Raw genomic sequence first — 21,349 nt, forward strand, 5'->3', positions numbered from 1 at the left:
TACGACTACAACGTACGCTTGAAATGACCATTGAATATTAATGAGATTATCAGAGTAAGCTAGGTTTTACATATACGAACATGGTTTCCGATATCAACTTTTAGTAGAATTACCTCGACATAAATCGAACGCATAACAAACAGGATATAACTTTAGGACGATAATCATAGTGAAATTGGAGAAGAAATAAAAGGGTGAAAAGGTATCTTTTTTTGGAAGAATATTTTATTTTCGCCGGTAGTTTTAGTATCAATCGTTTTTTACTTTTACAAGCGAATATTTAAATTCTTAATAGCCTATATAGGAAATCATTAACTATATGTATGTGATATGTAATTTGTTATTATGTCAACACATAACACGCCTTCGGGTTTACTTTAAATGATGTATACTTAAATTTATGACTCTTTTAAAGGAAGGAAAAGGGGAAAAATAAAAGTACGGAGTTTCTATGAAAGAAAAGATAGAAGGATAGGAGGTTGCAAGGCTAGCAAGATGGAGCTTGAAGCCCAGGATCTACTAGCGGTTTCATTAGTAAAGCTTCCCAGTACTGTGATAGTGGAGATGGAGATGCAGGTCAGAGGATGTACAGTGGTTTAAAAAATGGATTTCCTAATGTTCGTTAAATAATTTTACGCAGACGAATGTTATATTAACAGAAATTATATCCATTAATAGTCTATATTTACATATATAAAAATAACAAATTCAACGACTACTGTTAATAATGCGTTATAAAATAATAGCATGGTAAACATAAAGATGAAAAATGTTTGAAAATTCTGTATCATTATAAAATCATTCTATAGCGACGGTACCGTCACAGACGCATTGTCCAGAAATGACAAGCAGCCTTGACTAACGCTTAATGACATTTAAATTCTTTATTGAACCGCTTTATGTTCACTTCTATTAACAACAACGCGTATAATTAATCGAACGACCGTCACAAAACGCAGAAAACTGATTCTCTTGAATACTACAAATGATAATAATCTTTGCCCGTAAAATAATTTCATTTGTGGTATATTCACGTGAACTCATAAGTATCGATGAAAATGGGAGTTGGTGGAGAATAAATTGTTTGAAAAAATTGTCGGCATGCGAAAGAACGGAAATACAGATGAACTTAACCCACACCGTCAGGAATGTAGATGACATCCAGAATAACTGCGAGAAGTGAGAAAAGCCGTGGGTGGTTTGAGACCACGAGCTGAAGCTGAACTAGTGGTACAGACAGAAATCCGCTGGGTCGCGAGCTTAGTTATCCGCCACGAGAATTACCTTCTGCTCGTCTGATTATTTTTATCGCTTCTCCGGCCTTTTTTTACGCCCCAATTTTAAGACAGATTATAATCTGGTGGGTGTTTAAATCTAGGCCACCCACAGACCAGCTCGGTCCTCTCTTCATGCGAATTAGACTTGCCACGATGAGATGCGATTGCACGAATAACAGAAACGTACCCATAACTTATGACTTTTCTTTTTTCTCTCTTGGTCCCTTTGAAAGATGCTGTTTTTAATGTGACGACTAGATTGCGAATGATTATGCATCAGCGGGAAGTTTCAAGATGCAAAATTGTACAGAATATACATAATATGTAAAAATATGTAGAATATTCCAGTATTTTAAACGCTGTCAGAATATTCTACGGATACAAGTGCGAAAAATTTGTCATTTAAATAGTAGAAGCTTTATATTTTACTTTACAAAATTGATCGATTTTATACCATTAACGAACCAATTTAATGAAACAATACAACCTTTGTTGAAGTGTTAATTACACGTTCTAGCTGTGTTCCATGCAAAAACGGATCTATTAATTAATCAGATTGATTTGAAGATAAATTAATCGATTAATCTTGAACTTTGTTAGGGGAAACAAACTCATAAATTAATGAAACAGTAAACGCGAAGCTTCGTAATATAGTTACGGTACTTCGTTTCCTTGATAAATGAATTTCATAATTAGTTACGTCCGAATTATTCTAAAAAAATTACACAACATATCGAATCTGGTACGAAGCATGGCAAAAGCGAAGGATATGATTAATTACTAGCAAGTCTGTTTGAACACTCAATTTGTTTCGTTAAAATAGTTAATTATTAAATTGTATTTTTTGTGGAGATAATGAATTACTATATGACTGAGAAGAAATGTACTCAAACAAGCCGTTAAATATTTCAATGATTTCTTGCTCTGATTCTCGTGAATATTGTGACGAAATGGTACAGCGTCCAACTGTTTTATCGCGTTATCTCGCAAAATTCATGTTTACCGCCAGTTTCATAATCTTCTTAAAGTCACTTGGAAGTTTTAAACGGAACTTCAACAGAAAAGTCGAAGTCGTTGGCAGATAAAAGGGTTGTCATTATGAAACCGGCTGCAATCTTGTCTAGAAGTGGAAGCGGGGCGCAAAGGGATTGTTAGTTGACTATTTAACACAGGCAGAAGTTTCTGTAAACGATCGACGCTCGACATTATACTCATAACATACACACATCGTGTAGCTCAGAACAAATTCAACTTCGCGAACTTTCGTTTGCGTTCGTTTAATTTATAATGCGTTTATAGAGATTACAAAAGATATTGGCACATATTCTTATTTTCCCTTAAAGTGCTTTCTTTATCTGGTTTTTCATTTCGTTTTTACCGTATCAAATTTTTATATGCATTTGAAAGTACTACTATATGATACGAAATTTAATATACCTGAACATAATTAATTAGTATGTATATACTAATATTTGGTATGCCAATGTCGTTTGTAGCCACTGTATTTGCGTTTACTCTACAAAGTGATTGATGGAAACCGTAATTGCAGATATCTAATCAATCAAACGTGTTTACCGTGTTAAAAATCTATCGCGAATAATTTTGAAGAGTAAGTAACGATATCTATTAATATTTGTTAATATTATCAACGTACTCATGAAATTTAGAAATTATTATCTAGCGACTGTATAAGAGACAATAATTATTTTTTTTCGTGCCAAGTTTATCCCTTTGCACCGGATGAAAAGCTCTAAAGGGAAGCGACTCTTCGACAAATCGTCTAACGATGTACTAGTGAATTTGTGATTGGTAGATTGATATTAAGGGTTGTCTTACCGCTCTCATATTATCCTGCGTATCGCCACGAGGGTTCGATCGTATCTACAACAAACGTTTTACTTTCAGACTTATAGTCATGATAAAATATGGGACGTTGTGCTACAAGATGCGAATTCGCAGCGACAGATGAAACGTAAATTCGTCGCGTACAAATTCGTGACAATTCTCGCGTGGCTTATTAACAGTTAAAACTTATTAAAATTTCAAATTTAAGTAATAGAAGGTTATTGGAAAGTAAAATAACGATTACGCGATTATTATGAAATGAAAATTTCCAAGCACAAAAATCCAATCGTAAAATAAATATTAGAAAGATATACAAAAAGTCTTGAAAATAAAAAACGAGAGGTTGAAAAAAATGTCACGAATTTAAGTGAATTCAAATTTTATTTCATGTTTCGATAGCGAAAATTAGGAAACTAAAAAAAACGTTTATGAAATAAAAGTTTCGGAACGCAAAAATTCAGTCGTAAAATAAAAATGAAAAAGATATAGGTTTGACAATAAAAAATCGAGAAAAATGGGATAAAAAAGTGTCACGAATTTGGATGAATTATTCGAACTTTATATCACGCTTGCCTGTAATGGAACGATCAAGAAATAAGCATGCTTCGCTATATAGGCTCGGATGATCGATGCGTAAGCCACTAATCTCTCAGCGGATAATCTCGAAAGCTTGCGTAAATTAAATTGAGAACCCAATACAAAAGTAGGACAGGCCCATTGTACTACGTGCACGGCTGTTGTTTTCGAAATCGTTCGAATAAACGTTGTTTCTTATTTCCTCTGTAAAAATAGCAGAAACATCGCGAAATAAATGTGATTCTTTTCTTATCGCGGAATTTATGTGTCACTGAAAACATCCATTCGATAACAGGAAATGATACTGCGTTTCTGAGAAACGATCAATTGTGCCGTGGGTGTTCAGTACTGAGTTCTTGAAAGTTGACTGTTTTTCGCTATAATTTAACTTTGTGATAATATAATTTTTTAGTGAAGTAAATGGTGAATTTTGACTATCCCAACATTTAGGTCCGATTATATAATCTTCTTTGATTCAACCAGTAGGATTTGATTATCTTAAACAGACTATTCTATTTATGAATAGCTGAAAACGATGTACAGGGTGTATTAAAGTGGATATTTAATGCGATTGAATATTTTCGTAGCTACCTGTATTTCAACAAAATTTGATTACCAGTGGAATTCATTTGGTGTATTCAACATAAATGACATCTTCAATTATATATAGTTTTAAATATGTTCAAACTGGCAATAAACCTAAACTTATTATATAGGTAATGTCAATCTAATTTAAATCTAATTTGAACTATACTTGTAACTTTCATCTTTCTTCCAGCACATTTTCCACTATTCCAGCCACATTTACGTGAAACTAAAGAGAGGAAGAAAGATTACTACCTTTTCTAAATTTAAAAGAGAAATCCCTCCCACCAACAAGAAAAAGAAGAAAAAGAAAACATGAATATGAAAAAGGAGGAAGGTCAATCTAACACCATATATAGAATTTCCGTGACGGTCAACGAGTTTCGTAGGAAGTGCCCATAAAGAGAGCTCTTTCGTTACACGTGAAACCCATTTGCCATTGAAAATCATCTGGTCGAAATCTTGGCGCGGATTGTTCGAAAGTACTTCCCTGAAGACCGACATTACTAACGGAGTAGAAATACTGAGGGATGATATCGAATCATGTTTTTGATCTGACGACCTTATTATCCCACGAATCCTCTCGAGAAATTGAATTCACGGGCATAACGTGTAACTCGTGTTTCGTGCAAGAACTTGTGGCTGGACTGCTGCAAGATTTCAACTGGAAATCCTCTTGAGACAACGCATCGTGTCGACGTTGTGAATCGTGATGGATAACGTGAGGAGGCTGACTTGAATTTCGATAGAGATTCATCGTGCCTCGGGATTTTCGAACATGTTGTAGCTTCGAATTGCGAAAGAATCGACCGTGAAATTTCTGGATAAAATGTATTACAGTCGATTTGTGGATAGAAGTGTGCATCGTAGCAGTCGTATTCTAGCGAAATCGTAAATTTATCTGTTCAGGAAATTTGAATTTATTAAACAATAAGTTTATTTATTAAACATTTGAGTTTTTAATCAATTCAAAACAAATGTAAAAGCTTGATGAATTTAAAAATTTGCATTTGAGTTTATTGAAGTCAGGAAAAGATAATTATTCTGTATTTTTGTGCTATATCTGCGATAATTAAATAGTTATTCTATACTATTGTGTTATATATTAAACTTTCCTGAAGGCAACTATCTTATGTAAAACCCCGTAGAAAATTCTTCTCGAAGCATTAAATAATGCACGGACTATTAACCTCAGCAGTTTAACTTGGAACAGCAAAGGTCACTACGGTATTAAAACCGTGTAAAAAAAACAGCGCAAGAACGAGAAACTACGTTACATTTTTTACGTGAGTGGTTGTACATTGTACATTCATCGTATCTTGGTCTGGCCTCCGTTTCTCCTTTTACGTTTATACGGGCCAAAGCTCGACCATACGAACCGTGCAATCTTTTTTCCACGCTCGGTATTCGTTTTCAGCCAAATTACTCGACCGCGTCACGTTCCCTGCTATTAAAATTGGATTATGCGGCGGAGATTCTTACACGAAACGCCAACGTCGTTATTCCACGTAATTGTGCTCTTGAAGCGTTTTTGTCAAAATTGAATAGCAGAACAATAGCGTTGTCGTTCTCCGCGAAATTGATGTAAATCGATGTTTTCCGCGATCGTGCTGATGCATCGAGTCCCCCTTATGCTGATTACGTGGAGATCTGTCCTTATTTGTATATCGCACTGAAAGACTGATCAAGTTGTTCAGATTTATCTCTCTTGCTAATGTGTGCAATAATATATTAAGAAATATGATTTAATGTAAGAAAAACACATGATAAGATCTTCAAAATAAGAAAATATAGTATATAAAGTATAATTGAATTTTTTCTTAATTATAATATATATGATTAGTAAGTGTCAACTTTACATAACATTCTTCAATCCTTAGTTAAATTTTATTGTTACTGTTATTGTTGTTTTATTATCGAATACAGTCTTCATTGTTTTATTTAACATTTGATAGTAGTCAGGGTCCGTTCGTAGTCCCAACGTTTCTACGAGATAAATTCTTTATCTGTAAAAATTGTGTGTGTCAGTGGCGGCTGGAGCCAATGTTACTATCAATGAATCATTTAGCGAATGCTGACTATGACCAACGATAGGGGCGAAAGGGTTATATATCTCCGAAATAAATTTGACCCGTTTTTTGTTTCACCGCTTCGAGCAAGCCTGTTCTCCGACGTAAAACAGAAAATACCGCCGAACCCGCATGGTAAAATGGAATAATGCTTCATCGGAGCCTGGACAACCGAAGTAACTGCACGCCAAAACGAGCTTAATCCCATCGATGCATTATTCATCCAGTGAATTTTCGAAAAAAATGAACTGTTTGCTTAGTTTCAAAATAGTAACTGTTGTTTCATATCTGAGAATTATGGAGTTCATATTTTAGGAGTTCATATTCTATTTTTTGAAGTCAGTTATTACCAGAAAATCGTAGAATATTTTATGATGAAGTAATGAACAATATACATGTACAAAAGAAAGACTAATAAAAATGTACAATTCTTATTCTTCATTTAACGTTCATTATTGTTCACATGTTTGCAATGTTCAAAATTCAGTATGACAAATTTGCAAAATTGCTCTCTTACTATGCTGATGTAATTTAAACTTCTCACACTCCATATCAATGATCTCTACATCAAAGTAAAATCTTATATTATCATGAGACTAGAAACAAAAAAAAAATTCAGTGTATTAATTTGATCTAATACAGGAAACCATTCATTAAGAAGGAAAACAGTTACATGTATCTTTAAGAGATTGGACGTGCTGTTACCAGAAATTCAACTCCTTAAACGTAACGCGCGTGCTACAGACAATACACTGTACAAACAATTATCTGGCCGCAGAATACATCGTTTAATCTTGACTCGTAATCATTAAGCGTGTAATTAACAGAAGCTTTTCGGTAGCCTGGCTGCTTCCTGGCAACAACAAAGGTAATTCGAGAGGCAAAAGGCGACAATCCACGAAATGAGGGCCAAAACAAGATACTAACGCGGCACTGTTTGCTCGTTGTACGCTATACAGATTGTAGTCATGTAATTAAAATGCGAGTTGCAATGGAAATTAGGTTTGGTTTTATTGATGGAAAGACAAATTTTTATGAATTTCATTTCTTTTTATAATGATAACGATCTATTTATTATCGATTATTTTATATTTAAAACTGAATCTTTCTTTGTCAAATATAATTTTATTTTGTAAAATTATGGTAACATTTGTATCTAAATTTTCTTTTACCCATTACTGTATATAGATTCTGTGCATTTTTGTATTTTCAAATTTCCCATAAATGTATAAAGATATTAATTACTACGGTAATAAGATCTAGTCGTATTTTGTTCGACTATTTTTCTTGATTCCTTATGACAGAATAATTCATCAGCTGTTCTACATTTAACAATAATGTATTTCATATTCGAAAAATATTGGTTTTAACCTTCAAAATGTAGCGTAACGTAAAAGGATATCGAAAAATCAAGCGATGAATGCTGATTTAAATTTATGTATAAAAACGATAATAAAGAGCTGTTATATTAAACTTTTACCAACAGTGACTTTATCATTTAAAATATTATTTAACATAAAGCTATCAAAATACATGAAGGTACCTAAAGTTACAAATATACAGACTTAAGTATAGAGGATAAAATATTTTTTGACTATTTTATTCAACGTATTTTATCTAATTAGATTACATTATCGTATACAGATGTTTTTTACGTATTCTGTTTTTATTATTTTTGAAACCGCGTTGATTCCATTTCCGTACTTTCGTGAGGCTAATTACATTAAGCAGATGATTAAGTTTGACAGGTGGCACCGCAGTATTACGAACTTTCACTGAATTTTGTGCCACAGTAATGAGTTCCTCCTTTTTTCAAATGTAGAATGCTAAGGGTTTAATTTTTCATTAAGGAAGCAAGAAAAATCTCTTTTAATAATTTTATTGCGGCAAAATAGATATTTAATTAATAAAAAAACTTTTAGCTATTTAATCCAAAATAATATGACGAATGTATCATTTGAATCATTTAAACGTACAATTTTTAACAGTTTTTAGCGAACAAATGATCTATTCTGTACCTTTTATGAAAACTATTTCTATAAATTCCGAGGTTATAAAAATATGGGAGTAACTGAAAAATATTTTTGTTTCTCCAATTACAACGAAGACGTTTTCATTAAACTGTGAAAATTTTTGAGGATGAAAAATTTATTTTTAAATATCCTAATCTCATCGAAGAAAAATATCGCAATATAGCGTACACTCGCAGTGATAGGTACATTTACCCCATACTATCCAGGTATGAATCTAGCGATTGTTCTGATTTGTTTTCTATTAAATAGAAAAAGGAATTTCCATTTTTCAATATAGGGGAAAAACCAAAAGACAAAGTGCAAAGGGTTATCGCAGATCGGCATGCCACGTTCAGGCATCGATTGCCACGTTTCAAACGATACTGGTAGTCGGTTAAAAGGTTAACAGGCGAGACATTCGGCGTTCGGTTGACTGGGTACGTGGTTGCCATGAAAAGAAACGTTTCGATCAATGAAAAATACCCGGTCGTGCATGTGTACGGAACTCGCGGTGAACCTTCTAATGGATATCCTGCCCTCCATGAATTGCAAGGATTGATCAATAAAGAGCGATCACCTCGAACGAGCGTCCTTCTTCGCCTCGCGTTCGTTGTGTCGGTCTACGAGCGTAGTTCTATCTACGACTGGCTTCCATGCAGAAATTTCCTTAGAGAATACAGGAATTCACGCGATGCCGCGGGAGAAATTCTAGCCGCGATAGCTATATAATTTTAATCGGTCGATAATGAACGGTAATTGTTGCTATTTCAAGAGGTTCGGTTACATAATTAATAATAGGGTCGAACAGGCAAGTTAATTGCGTTCAATTAATTACTTTAATAATTATGTTCACTTAATCATTTTTGGAATAAAATTGAGAAGACTCTTTGGTAAAGGGTAATGTCAAAGAGAATGATATTTCATCCTATTTTGGGGGGGGGGATGGTGAAATCAGAAAGAGCAGTGGAGGTTTAAGAAATAAGTGGAAATTGAAGTTTGAATTAAAAAGGTATTCTATATATTTTTGGAGATAGAAGAAATTATAAAATAGTGGGCATATATAAAAATAATGTGAGAAATAGATGTTCTTCGTATTTTAAAGTGATGTTAAATTATTTAACATTTTACGAAGAAACTCTAAAATATGCGCAAGCAGTAACTCGAGTAATCGCAATTCAGAGGCAGCGTTCGATACAAGTTTGTAGAATTTCGAAACCTTTCGAGCGTAAATTCTACGCTTGAATTATCCGAACGAGATAATTCATTTGCATAAATAAATAAATACTTTTGAAATGGAAATATCTCATTTCCAACATTTTATGGCATTTCAATTTACCTATTCGATATTAAATTTCAAAAGCGCATGTATAAAAGATACGAAAATAGATTCAAAATGCTCTTTGGATAGTTATCGTTATGATGAATGTGCATTCGTATGCATATTAAAACATCAGGTAACAGTTATGTATAAAGCTTTCTACGTGAATTAGTTTTTAATTCCTATCGCCGTTAATCTTCAGAACGAACCTTCGTTTCGCACGATTGCACACCGAATATATTCGTAAAATGTCCAATTTCATATAACAGCCTGGTTGACATGTTTGAAGGATGGTGAACAAATGATTTTATTCATTAATTCGTCTAGACTGTGACGTGTAAAATGACGTGCTAAATTAAAATCTATCATTTATTTCGTTTCATTTTTAATTCTTGACTCTTCCATTTCTAGTTCTTAAAAGTCAATATACAAGGAATATATCTATTTTGAATTTTTGGAGATTTGTTACTCTTTATGACTATTTATATTAATTGTTCTATGATATACTTTTGTGTTTTATATTTTCGAAATTTTCATATTCCATTAATATTCCATCTATTTAATTTTACGCTATACTATCACCGACAACGTCAATTATCATTTGCCACAATAGTTTATATCGATACCTATTACCAGCTAGCGTCTCTCAACAAATTTCATGACATGCCACACTTTCGATGACAGTATTCTTCCAGGAAGGCGGTATTTTTTTGTCGAAAACCGATTGAACAATCGATGATTGTTTGCTGGAGTATGATTAATCATTGTTGGTCCTTCTTATAAAACGGCATATAAATTTATGTAAGCTAAAAGCACTTTTCATAGAAAAAATTAATCAATTATAAAATTGTAAAAGGAAATATGTGTTTGCGCTACAGAACATATTGACTTCTTTTCTTGCCTTGCTCCTATAATAATAAAAGGAAACGCAGCCAGCGGGCTAATCGCGATTGTGCAACGTGACATCTGAACAAAATTTATAGTTGCTAGTGATTTAACGTGTTCGAGAATTGGAAAATCAAGTTAAGAGGATCCTCTTATTAGCCGCACGTTTTATACATCTTGTGTGTGGAAATATACTTATGATATATGGATTACATCGCGTTTTGTATTAATACAGATTACCTTCACTTTCTCCTTGTCTAGTGAAAAGTGTTGATCTCGTGAATTGTGTAAAATATATATCTTGTAATAGTTATTTGATTATATCAATTTCTATTTTAATATAAAATATTATTTCGGATAATACTTTTCTGTATGATTTTTTGATAGATATGAGTTTTATGGCCGGTTTACAAAGCGGAAGAAAGAACTTGCATCTTGTAATATCCGTTATCATATAAATTGCTGTTTTGAAGCAAGTGTAATACCTTATTTGAAAATCCTTTCTTTTGGACGTATAAGTTTCATAATTTGTTAACAGATTAGCTGAAACATTCTATTCTATGACAGTCTTGTTATTACACGAATTCATATTTAGAGCAGTATTTTTTATTTTCTTCATTGAACATGAGTTTACTTTACAAAATTCCTGCTGTTTATATTAAAGCGTACTTAAAATGTGTAATCCTTACCGCGACAACGCCCAATCTAAGGAAACGGTGCTTTCTTCAGCGTGGTTCGCTTACGTAATAACTCTTCCCTAACGTTTTAGGGAGGAATCTCAAGTGCCGTCGTGAAAGCACTATAAACTGCAGTCCGTTCTATAAATAATCTTTTTATTAGCGAAAGAAGCAGCGAGGGAGGAAGTTTTGAGTTACGCGAACCACTGCGGCAAATAGCGCTGGGGAACAAAATACCCCGGTCAGATAACGATCCTTTCGCAACGATGTGAAATATACGAAAATATGGAACTCCGCGAACGATACAGGACTCCAGCGGCCATTGGTGTGTTTCAACAATGTATTGTTCTTCTGAGGCCAAGTCAGAATCGCGTCCTACACAAGTTCACTTTCGTTCATAGGTATTGGGGCGCTTCTAGGTTTCGCACAAAGCGTGAAAAGCGTGATACGAGAATCAAAGGAGATGTAAGTGATTTTGTCTTCACATCGAGTAAGTCGTATTTAAAAGTTAGAAGTTAAAGAGTTAGCAGATAAAGTGTCTATGAAGATTAAGTTATACATATTTATGTGTTGAGATATAGCAGAGTTAAAGTTTTTAACAATTTTAGAGTTTCAGAATTAAACTTTTGAATTAATTTTTAATGGATCGGAAACTAAACAAATGATTAATTTATAATCATAAACTTTTAATGAATTTCATTTCCTAGATCATGAGCTATCGAAAGTGGAGAAAACTATTTTATTTTGACTCCAATAATCGTTTGGCGATCGACGTTTTATGAGAAAAGGTGGTATAAAATATGAGGCAATGATTTCTAAAAATATCGTAATGATTAGAAAATGCATTTATTTTCGATACAAATTAAGTTAAAATAGTTTTAAATATACACTGCCGATCATAAAAATATTAGAATACATATCGATATTTAATACAAATTGAATGCTTTTCACTGTTTTTGTTTTCTAATTATTTTATTATAAATTTGTTACTTTACTTGCGTCATACGTGTATGTGTTGTAAAAATACTGAATGAAATAAAATTTATTAGAGTTTTCCAATAGATGTAATCAAGTACTATGCTTATGGTTATGTAACAGTGTATATTAAGTTTGTCTCATCCTCGATGACAATCCATTTTGACACAAGATACATATGTAATATGTATTGTTAGAAAGAAGCTTTCAACGCCTCGGAAGGTCGCGCGAGTGGCGAGTGTCTGGTAGCTTTCGAAATTCCACTATTTATCACGACCCCCGTCATGTTAAGGGATATAAGGTTACAGAGATTTCTGCCTTCTCTTTTTTCTTTTGCTTTAAGCCACCTCGACGAATCGTGATATTTTGCGATTTCTACGTGAGATGCTGACTGATACTTTCTATCGAGAGAATAAATGCGATTTGCAGGGATTTTCCGCGTGTCCACTTGCGAGAAGATTTGTGGCGAGCGATATATGATGAATCGAGTACGAACGACTTCTGTTGAATTGCCTTGACTAACCTGAAGGAAGGATTTGAAGAGAGATATAATTGGTTGAAAAAGTATTGGAGTATATATGGGAAAGAATTAGGGGAGAAGTTGGATTATTATGTTTTGGTTGAGATAAGTTCATTTTGGGGATGTTGTATTAAAGAGGATATATGTGTAAAAGTGATTGCTGGGTTTAGCTTATTTGTATATCGTGTGTATATTTATTACAGTCATTTAGTTATAGCTTTATTGGGTTAGAAAGAAATAGTTATTAAGCGAATAAAAATCGAAATTTACTTCTTTTCGTTGATGTGATTGGAGATTGTTTGGATTGTTGAATTGAAAGCTGTGTTTCTTTTAAGAATTAAACGCTTGAATTAATTTTTAACGGATTGCAAAATAAATTACGAATGACAAAATCATAGGGAATGTTCTAATATTGTTGCAACGAAAATTAAAGATTAATTTTAATTGCAAACGTTTGCACAGTTTATGGTAAAGGATACGAAGTTATAGTTGTGTATTGCTTACAAAATGAAATTAAAATTTATAATGCATGATATTCAATAAAAAGTCACGTGGAAAAAACGTGGAAAAAGCCGAGTTTGTGAAACACTTGTAATAGCTTAAATTTTTTTTTTGCATTATTCAGTTAGTGTTTAACGAGAGTACACGATATAAATATGTTTCGTTATATCGTTTTTCGTGTTACCATAAAGTTGGATTTTTATATTTTTGGCATGAGGAGTGTTTTTCAAGTAGAACAGGTCAACTACTAACGAGACCTTTAATGTACTATTTTTGTATCAGAACAACATTGACAGGAATTTCTAAAAAATTTATATCAAATAAAATCTTCAGAAAAGTAGAAAAAAGCTAAGTGGCATGTACTACAGAATGTTAACATTATTCACAGATAATTGAATGAAAGACCCTTCAACAGATGGTATTTTGCTAAACGATATTTTTTTTGAAAATACCCTTCATAAACATCTATTACATTTTTTAATAGTATTAAATATTTTATTTTATTCTACTCTCGTTATTTCTTTAAATTTAAAAGACGATGTTTTTGAGAGAACAACGAACTGTAAGTAGAACAAGTCAACCATTTATGCGATTTCGACCTATCAATTCGCTTTAATGGAGATCAGTCGAAGAAACGAGATTAATATCGAACAGGAGTGAAAAAGGCTAAAAATAAAGGCAGAACAATAGGCATATAAGAAAGTAAAGCACTATAAATATTCCAGGAGCAATAATCCTTTATCAGCTTTTTATCCGCTCAGGCGATAAGGAATTCAATTTATCAGCTGCAATTACATCTTTGCGCGTTCTAAGGCCAGCGATTTCGTGTTGAGATGTTTTCGAACATCCCGAAAGAAAGAATTCTGGACAATCGTAGTCTATAATTAAAAAAACAAGGAGAAAAAGAAATATGAATTACGAACTCGATCAAGACAATTCTCTGTTATAATCATCTTAGGACCGAATACTTTCGACTTTTGTAAATATATTTGGGCTATGTAGAACTCTTTTGTCAATCATCAACGATAGCTATATATTTTTTTTCAATTTCGTTTTATAAAGGAAACACAACGCAGCAAAGTTAGAATTAATTTTATCGACGATAAACACATTTTTGGTTCAGTTGGTTAATAACTTAAAATCATAACATACTGTAATAGAATATTGAGCGTTAATTAAAACCCTAGTTAATTATTATTTCACAAGCTTCATAATTTTCCTTTAGAAATTTTTATGAATTTTTTCACTCGATGATAATTTTCATACAAATTAAATTTCCCGTACGTCTTCTAAAAGTTTATGGAAAACAGGAATTCCTTCTTCAAGCTGGCTTATAATTCTTCGTTAAAATCCCAGACAAATTAAGATCTACGATAGGGGTTGCTTATTAACGATGACCGATTACACTCATTGATACAGCTATACACACATACCGGGTGAATTTATTTCCACGAGTGTTGATCAGATAAGGAAGTGGCGTGTTGCCTTTACAAAAGACTCCCACATTAACGTAGTTTATCTAGTATAGGGGGTGGCGTCTAAATCAGATATTTCCCTATAGCGGCCGGCAAAATCAGTTTAGGGGAAAGAATCACGCTAACTTTGTGCCTCATGGTATTTTTTAATCCTGGCAAACAGCGAGTCTCCTCTTTTTTTTAACTAACTTTTTGAGAAGAGAAGGCTCGATTGTTGCTCCAATTTTTCTATAAAAACAATTAACCCTGGAACTATCGGAATAGTCAAAACAAATTTACAATTGTTTATGGTTATTGTTTCTTCGACCAATCGCGGGGAGACGTAATCGCAAGGAGAGACGTCAACGGGGGTCGTAAATCCCCGTTACGATTATAACAATCGACACCACGAATTGATCGATCCCCTGATTTCCGTTGAGATAATAGGGGTGATTGAGGTTGTATAACCCTGTGATTCACAGAGTTATAAATTATATGCTTCCAACACTTAGATTCCACTGACGTAGAGAAATAAATAATTAACAACTTGTCGCACGAAGCTAAGATAGATATGTGCGTTAGAGCAGGGCTCTTATAAGTGGATTCAATGTATTAGTGGACGTAGCACTATGAGATATTTAGGAGAGGAAATGTATGCTCGACAATACCGAGACCGACTCTCGCGTTATGCTTAGACTGCCCCGCTGGGCATTAGCGTATACTTAGTAGTTGACTTTTCCAACGATGTAGAAGAAGTGAAGTTGAGTGACGATGCTGTGTCGGAGGAAAGCTAAGGATGGGTGTGTCTAGCGCACGGGACCATCGGATTTGTTGGTGCCGATGTTAGTTAAGAGAGTGAGGGAAACAGGTTTCGCTGTTAATTGGTTAACCGAAGGGTCTTAACCGCCCTCGAGAGAAAGTGGTTAGTGGGAGGAAAGTTGCAGCGCACGTGAGAAAACTAACTTTCCCTTGTCCCGCCGTGGTAGACAATAGTCTTTAGAAATTCTTCGGACACAGATGTTTGTTTGTTTTGAAGGACCTTAGCAGGCAAGTGACTCGGGTTTATGACGGGTGCTTAAGGATATTGAGGGTACGCCGTACGGAAAAGCGGACATCTGGTGTCCGTCTGGCCCGCGGTGTGTGACCTGGGCCAGGCAGAGAGGCCCGGCGTAACAGTTATTTTTATAGATATACAACTCTTCATATGATATGAATGTATACAATATGCCCTTATAAGATATCGTATCAATAGAATAAACTTCTAAAAATCTTCTTTCTTTCCTTTCCGCAATTTCTTCCTATCGTTTTATGTTTGATGTCTTGTTATATTTTATTCTGCCCTGTCAAATATGTTCTATCAGGTCGATTTTTCTTTCTCACACTGTTACGCTATTTTGTTGCGTGAAACCATTAAGTTACAAGTAATGACATTTTCTTATTTCATCTTCGAAGAGAAGAAAAGTAATTTCATTTTGGTCTTTAATCGATCGGATGCTTTCCCTTTTATTTTTTTGCCACATTCTTAGTTTTATTATTTCAAGATTTTCGACGAAGCTATTCTCTTCCATATAATCTTGGAAGTTAAAGTTTCTTCCTGGTAATCTTCAACATTTAATTCCAAGTTTATGAAAACTTTGTATATTTAAGTTGTATTAACCGTATACTCGAAGCAACTTGGAAGGAGGTAGAAGTTTAATATTGTTAAATGTAACTAGAAGCTTGCTGTTAACATACAATTTTTATAAACGATATAGGTAATTTCATTTATAGATAATAAAAGCTCTTAAAGGAAAAGGAAGTTATATATATAATTATATCATAAATTTAGTTTTTAGGATGAAGTTATGTATTTGCATTTTTACGAATTGGATTGTAAAACCAGAGCTGAACAATTATGCAACTTTGTTGGAAAATATTAGATATTTCAATAGGATTCTAGGTGTATATCAAAAATATAATAAATATATCAACTCATAAGGTCAAAACGATATAATTTCGAAGATTACTGAATTTCAAGGCATCTAATTTCAGCATATAGTCCATAGTTTATGCAAGAAATCGATAGTGCATAATTATCAAATAAAACTTAGGTTATAAATTAAAATTACTGTAAAATTAAAAAAAAACATATTATCCAATGATATATAATCCAACTGGGAGTTAATTTACTTGCTACGTAGAGCTTTCTCTATCAAATCCAGAATCTATGATTTATGACACTACTACATATAATATTTACACATCTAATACAATAGAGCTTATCCGACCTAATGTGGAGACACAACTTTTCGGATAATTGAACAATCACAATTCTTTAAATATTTATGGACTTCGTATCTTTTTGACTGCTAAGCTATATAAATCTTTCAACACAAATAACTACATAGAGTTACATTTTTTTCCTACTTCGAACCATCGAAGCCTTTTTCGAATGCCACGAATGTTTCGGTGTTGGACTACAACGATATTACACACACAGATACAAATAATCTTATACAGACACCTATACAGGCATTTGAATAGGACACTTACACATGTCATACTCACTACTGTATAGAGAGTGGGGTTCAAAATCTTTTAAGGGACCATGGGTCACTACGTACAGTCAGTCTGAGAGTAACTGGCCAACTGTCAACAATCCATAAATTCTTTACCTGCACACTTTGTTAATTATACCATATCACTCACTTATATTTTAAATACATTTGGTTTTGTAATTCTGTTTAATAAATATTACCAAATATTATTTCAACATAAACATTGTGTCTTCCACAGATTATTTATCTTAACTTTAAGATTAAATTCTAACGTTCGGCATGAGAAGGCACCTGTTCATTACCACTCTCGTTTGTTGTTTCCATTTGTGTACAATCGTAATTATTATCGTCTTTATCGCAACGAAATCATTTTATTACATTAGTATATTTAAGGCTTTTCCACCGTTGTCAGCAGCAGAGGGTCCTGTCTGCTTTAGATAATTCTCCGTATCATGTTTTTGCTTCTTAATGTCTATGATTGTGGCTTTTCCAACACCACGTATTTTTACTAATTTCGTTGTACTTACACTTCCGAGTTTTCTAATTATGTCGTATTTTGTTTTCATTCGTCATTAGTTTCATACTAGATTCTAATCATCAGAATTCACTCGATCGAATAAAGGAATAAATACATCTTATATAAACACTAATAAAATATGTACATATTTGAAACGGAAAAGAGCATTCGTTGCTGCGAATGTTCGGATATTAGGCTATTCGAATAATGGGTATGCGGACAAGGGGCGTTCTACTGTACTTGATATGAAAACAACTACTGTAAATTATACTGTTCAATCGAAGAAAACTTTACCTCATAGATAAATCTCCCGCTCTATTCGAACTGTCTTTTCATCGAGCGCAAGCCAACAGCACGAAAAAGCAGACAAACGAGGCAGTCAAATCACGATGCAGTCCCTTTCGCCTCGTTCTGGTTTCGGAGTCACCCTCCCTTCGACCTGTATCCATAAATCTGAGCGTGCCTTCCGAACAACACAGACACGTATCGCATTTTTCATTCGGAGAATCAGATACAGATTCCGTGGACAATGCGATCCATGCATCCTCTCGGAAACGCTACTGCAAATTCCCGAAACGGTGTTTTCTTTCGGAAGCCAACAACGGGTGGTAAATTCGACCTTGAACCCGTTCCAAACGGCAAGGCTCGCGATCGCCAACCTCCGCACGTGTTTGGTAACGCGCGTGGCACGTTGAATCGTCAAAGGAAGCATTAATTTTGACGATGAAAAAAACGATCCCTCGGACCGTGTTTCCACCCGGGCCTGGTCTCGTATAGTATCCGGCGACGAATCGCGAGCTCGACGTAGAATAGAAGGTAGCGAAGTCGAGCCAACGTGGCTCGTTTAATTTAATATTTCAACCCCTTCCAGGTCGGCCTTCGGTTCGCTCCACCGCACTCGCTATTAACTCGACGCCACTCTCGAGCATCTCCATTAGCTATTCCTTCGCTTTTTCCCTTCGTCTATCCTCCGCCCGAATTTCTTCCTTCTTACCCTTCAAACCTGTTCTTGTCTTTTTCCTTATTGTTATCCATCTTCGTCGTAGCGACGTTCCCGTTTCACTATTAATAACTTTGCCGAGCTATCGTGAGCTTTCGAAGGTACCACGAAACCAGAGGAATACGTCTCTCGACGGAAGAGGCGGTAGAAACGAATTTGCCAAGGTCGACAAGTTATTCTTGCGACGTTTCTTCATTTTCGCGTGACAGGTCAAGGGTCAGAGGGTGTCGCGGTAAAAAGATTCGTGTACGGCTATTATTTTTAGGAACGGCTGATGAATTTCTTAGTGGGCCTTCGGTCTAAAGTAATTAGCGATGTGAGGTGGTGGTGGGTTGGTTGCAACAAGAATTTCTGTGTGAACTAGGTCGGGAATTAGGAGAGTTGTGTGGCCGCTGTGTTGGTACCAGTTTCTGAGTTGATTTTGCATGCTACGAGCTGATTAATGGTAATTGTAATTTTGGACTCTTGACTTGTTAATACTTCCTATGCGTGTAAATCTGTTTAGTTATGGAAGTAAAATCAGGAGCATGTATGATACAACAAACTAATCGTAAATTCCAATTTAATTCTTTGATAAAATTGTATTTGACACGCGCAAGTATAATGCGGAAAAGAAAATTTATAGTACGAAATAAAATGACAACCATATTGCTTTATAGCATTTTTAGACAATAATAACGTGGGCGGGTGTGCAGTTAAAAAATATTCGTAAAAGCTATCTGAATTTTGATGATAAAAGAGCAGGAACGTGAAAACAAGTAAGAGGAGCTTGTTAATGTTAAAATGTTGTTAATTGAAAGAAGTAACGAGTATAAAAGAGTAGAAAAGCCAGGAACACATTTTTTAATTCAAATAATTTAAAGAACCTTATGAACGTGATAAATAATAATTATGAAAAATATAATATTGTTAGAATTTAACCCGATTTCTGTGCTACCACATAATTTTTTACTTGATAATTTAACTTTCTATGAGCAGGTTTTTTTGCTTGTGAAAAGGCAAATTAAAATTAATTGCACCTTTTTACCTTAATCTAGAACTTTAGTAACTTAATTCTAGTATAATTGCATATGGATAAAATATAATAGAACACTGAAAAGCAAGTAAAATGAAATCGGAAAAATAGAGATATAAAAGGGAGTTAAAATGTAGAAAACAAAAAAAATTGAATTTTATTTTAAATATACTACGTCATAAAGTATCGAATCTGTGATGTTTTTAAAATATATCTAGCTTTATCGAATAACATTTTATCTGAGTCAAACGATCTACGATATTTTGTAGTACAGCAAAATACAACATATACATTCTTGTAAAGTAAATAATGTTTACGTGTTAAATGTGGCGAAGCTCTTTGAGCAAAGACAAAGGAGTTAATTACGAAGGAGGAAATGCCCGAAAATGGAACCATGACTGCAGTCACGAAATTCCTGAGAATCGTAGGAATTCAGATTAACTTTTCGTGTTAACTCTGCAATTAAATTACACACGTCATTAAACTTGTGGCCATACCTCATGCCCTCCTGCAATTGTGTGTGTCCTTGTGCTGTATAATAGTTATAAAACAATCTGCATGAATCATTATATCAGTGAAGCAACAAATGTTTCGTAATTTGAAATAAAGATCATTTGATACACGGTGTATAATGTACATATATAAAAATTTTATTTTCAAAAAATTGTAATGCTTTAAATTTGATGAAGTAAAATTTACCTTAGGTTTCAAGTTATTAAGTCACTCTGTTATAATTTCTCTGAAACTAAATATTCATTGGAATTATCTTTAACATCTATTGTATGATTAAGATGGTTATTCATACTGTATACTAATTTTTTACTGAATGTACGTATGCAGTAAATATCTGCTAATTTTTGTTTACATTTCCAGATTGGTTTCCAAATTTTATTAATACCATTCTGACAGTCGTGTTTCATTATGCTAATGGAATTTCATAAGATTTTATATAACATACACAATGACAAGTGTCCAAATACTTTTGTGAGCAATTGTAGACTATTGACTGGAATTAATTCAGGCGCAATCATTCTGTCTTGTTAAAATTAAAAACATTACTATAAAAAATTACGTATTTAATTTCAACACCACGTTTTACCATAAATCTATCTTTCAACCGCAAAGAAGAATAACGAATTATCAATCAAACACGTAATCCCCTAATCACCCAAACCACCTATGTATCTCGTCCTCAACTACGTATTCACCCTCATTTTCACGTTTATTCTCCACATCCTTCGTTCCACCCCAAACCGCAACCACTCCTACACAATATCCCGTCGCGTGATTACGTTCAGCTTTTTCGACATACACCATCTCATACACCATGATCTTTCAACACATGGTGCGTGCTACGCGTATTAGCAATACCGTTTAATCTTCTTCCGGTCCACAGAGGTCTACGATAAATGTCTCTTTCAGTTCATCGATCCAATCACGTGATCATTCATTCAGAACCCAATAAACGAAGATCAATTTGAAGATCGTTAGATTGGAAGCGTTTTATAGTATTCTACAAAGTAATTGAGAAGTAACGTATTAAGATCCCATTAATTGTAAGTAGCGAAGTGTTGTGCAAATGTGGT

At 33.9% G+C, this 21,349-nt stretch overlaps 1 protein-coding gene across 1 annotated transcript in view; it reads right to left on the reverse strand.

The window, feature by feature from the left end:
* 5-HT7 (5-hydroxytryptamine receptor 7) overlaps nt 1-21,349 on the reverse strand; it is a 222,511-nt gene that overhangs the window by 8,987 nt on the left and 192,175 nt on the right. The window contains exon 5 of the mRNA XM_076626244.1: nt 3,114-3,158. Within this exon, the coding sequence (XP_076482359.1) occupies nt 3,114-3,158 (45 nt within the window). The remainder of the gene's footprint in view (nt 1-3,113; nt 3,159-21,349) is intronic.

Source organism: Bombus vancouverensis, chromosome 2 (assembly GCF_051014615.1).
Source record: "Bombus vancouverensis nearcticus chromosome 2, iyBomVanc1_principal, whole genome shotgun sequence".
Taxonomy (NCBI): Eukaryota; Metazoa; Arthropoda; class Insecta; order Hymenoptera; family Apidae; genus Bombus; species Bombus vancouverensis.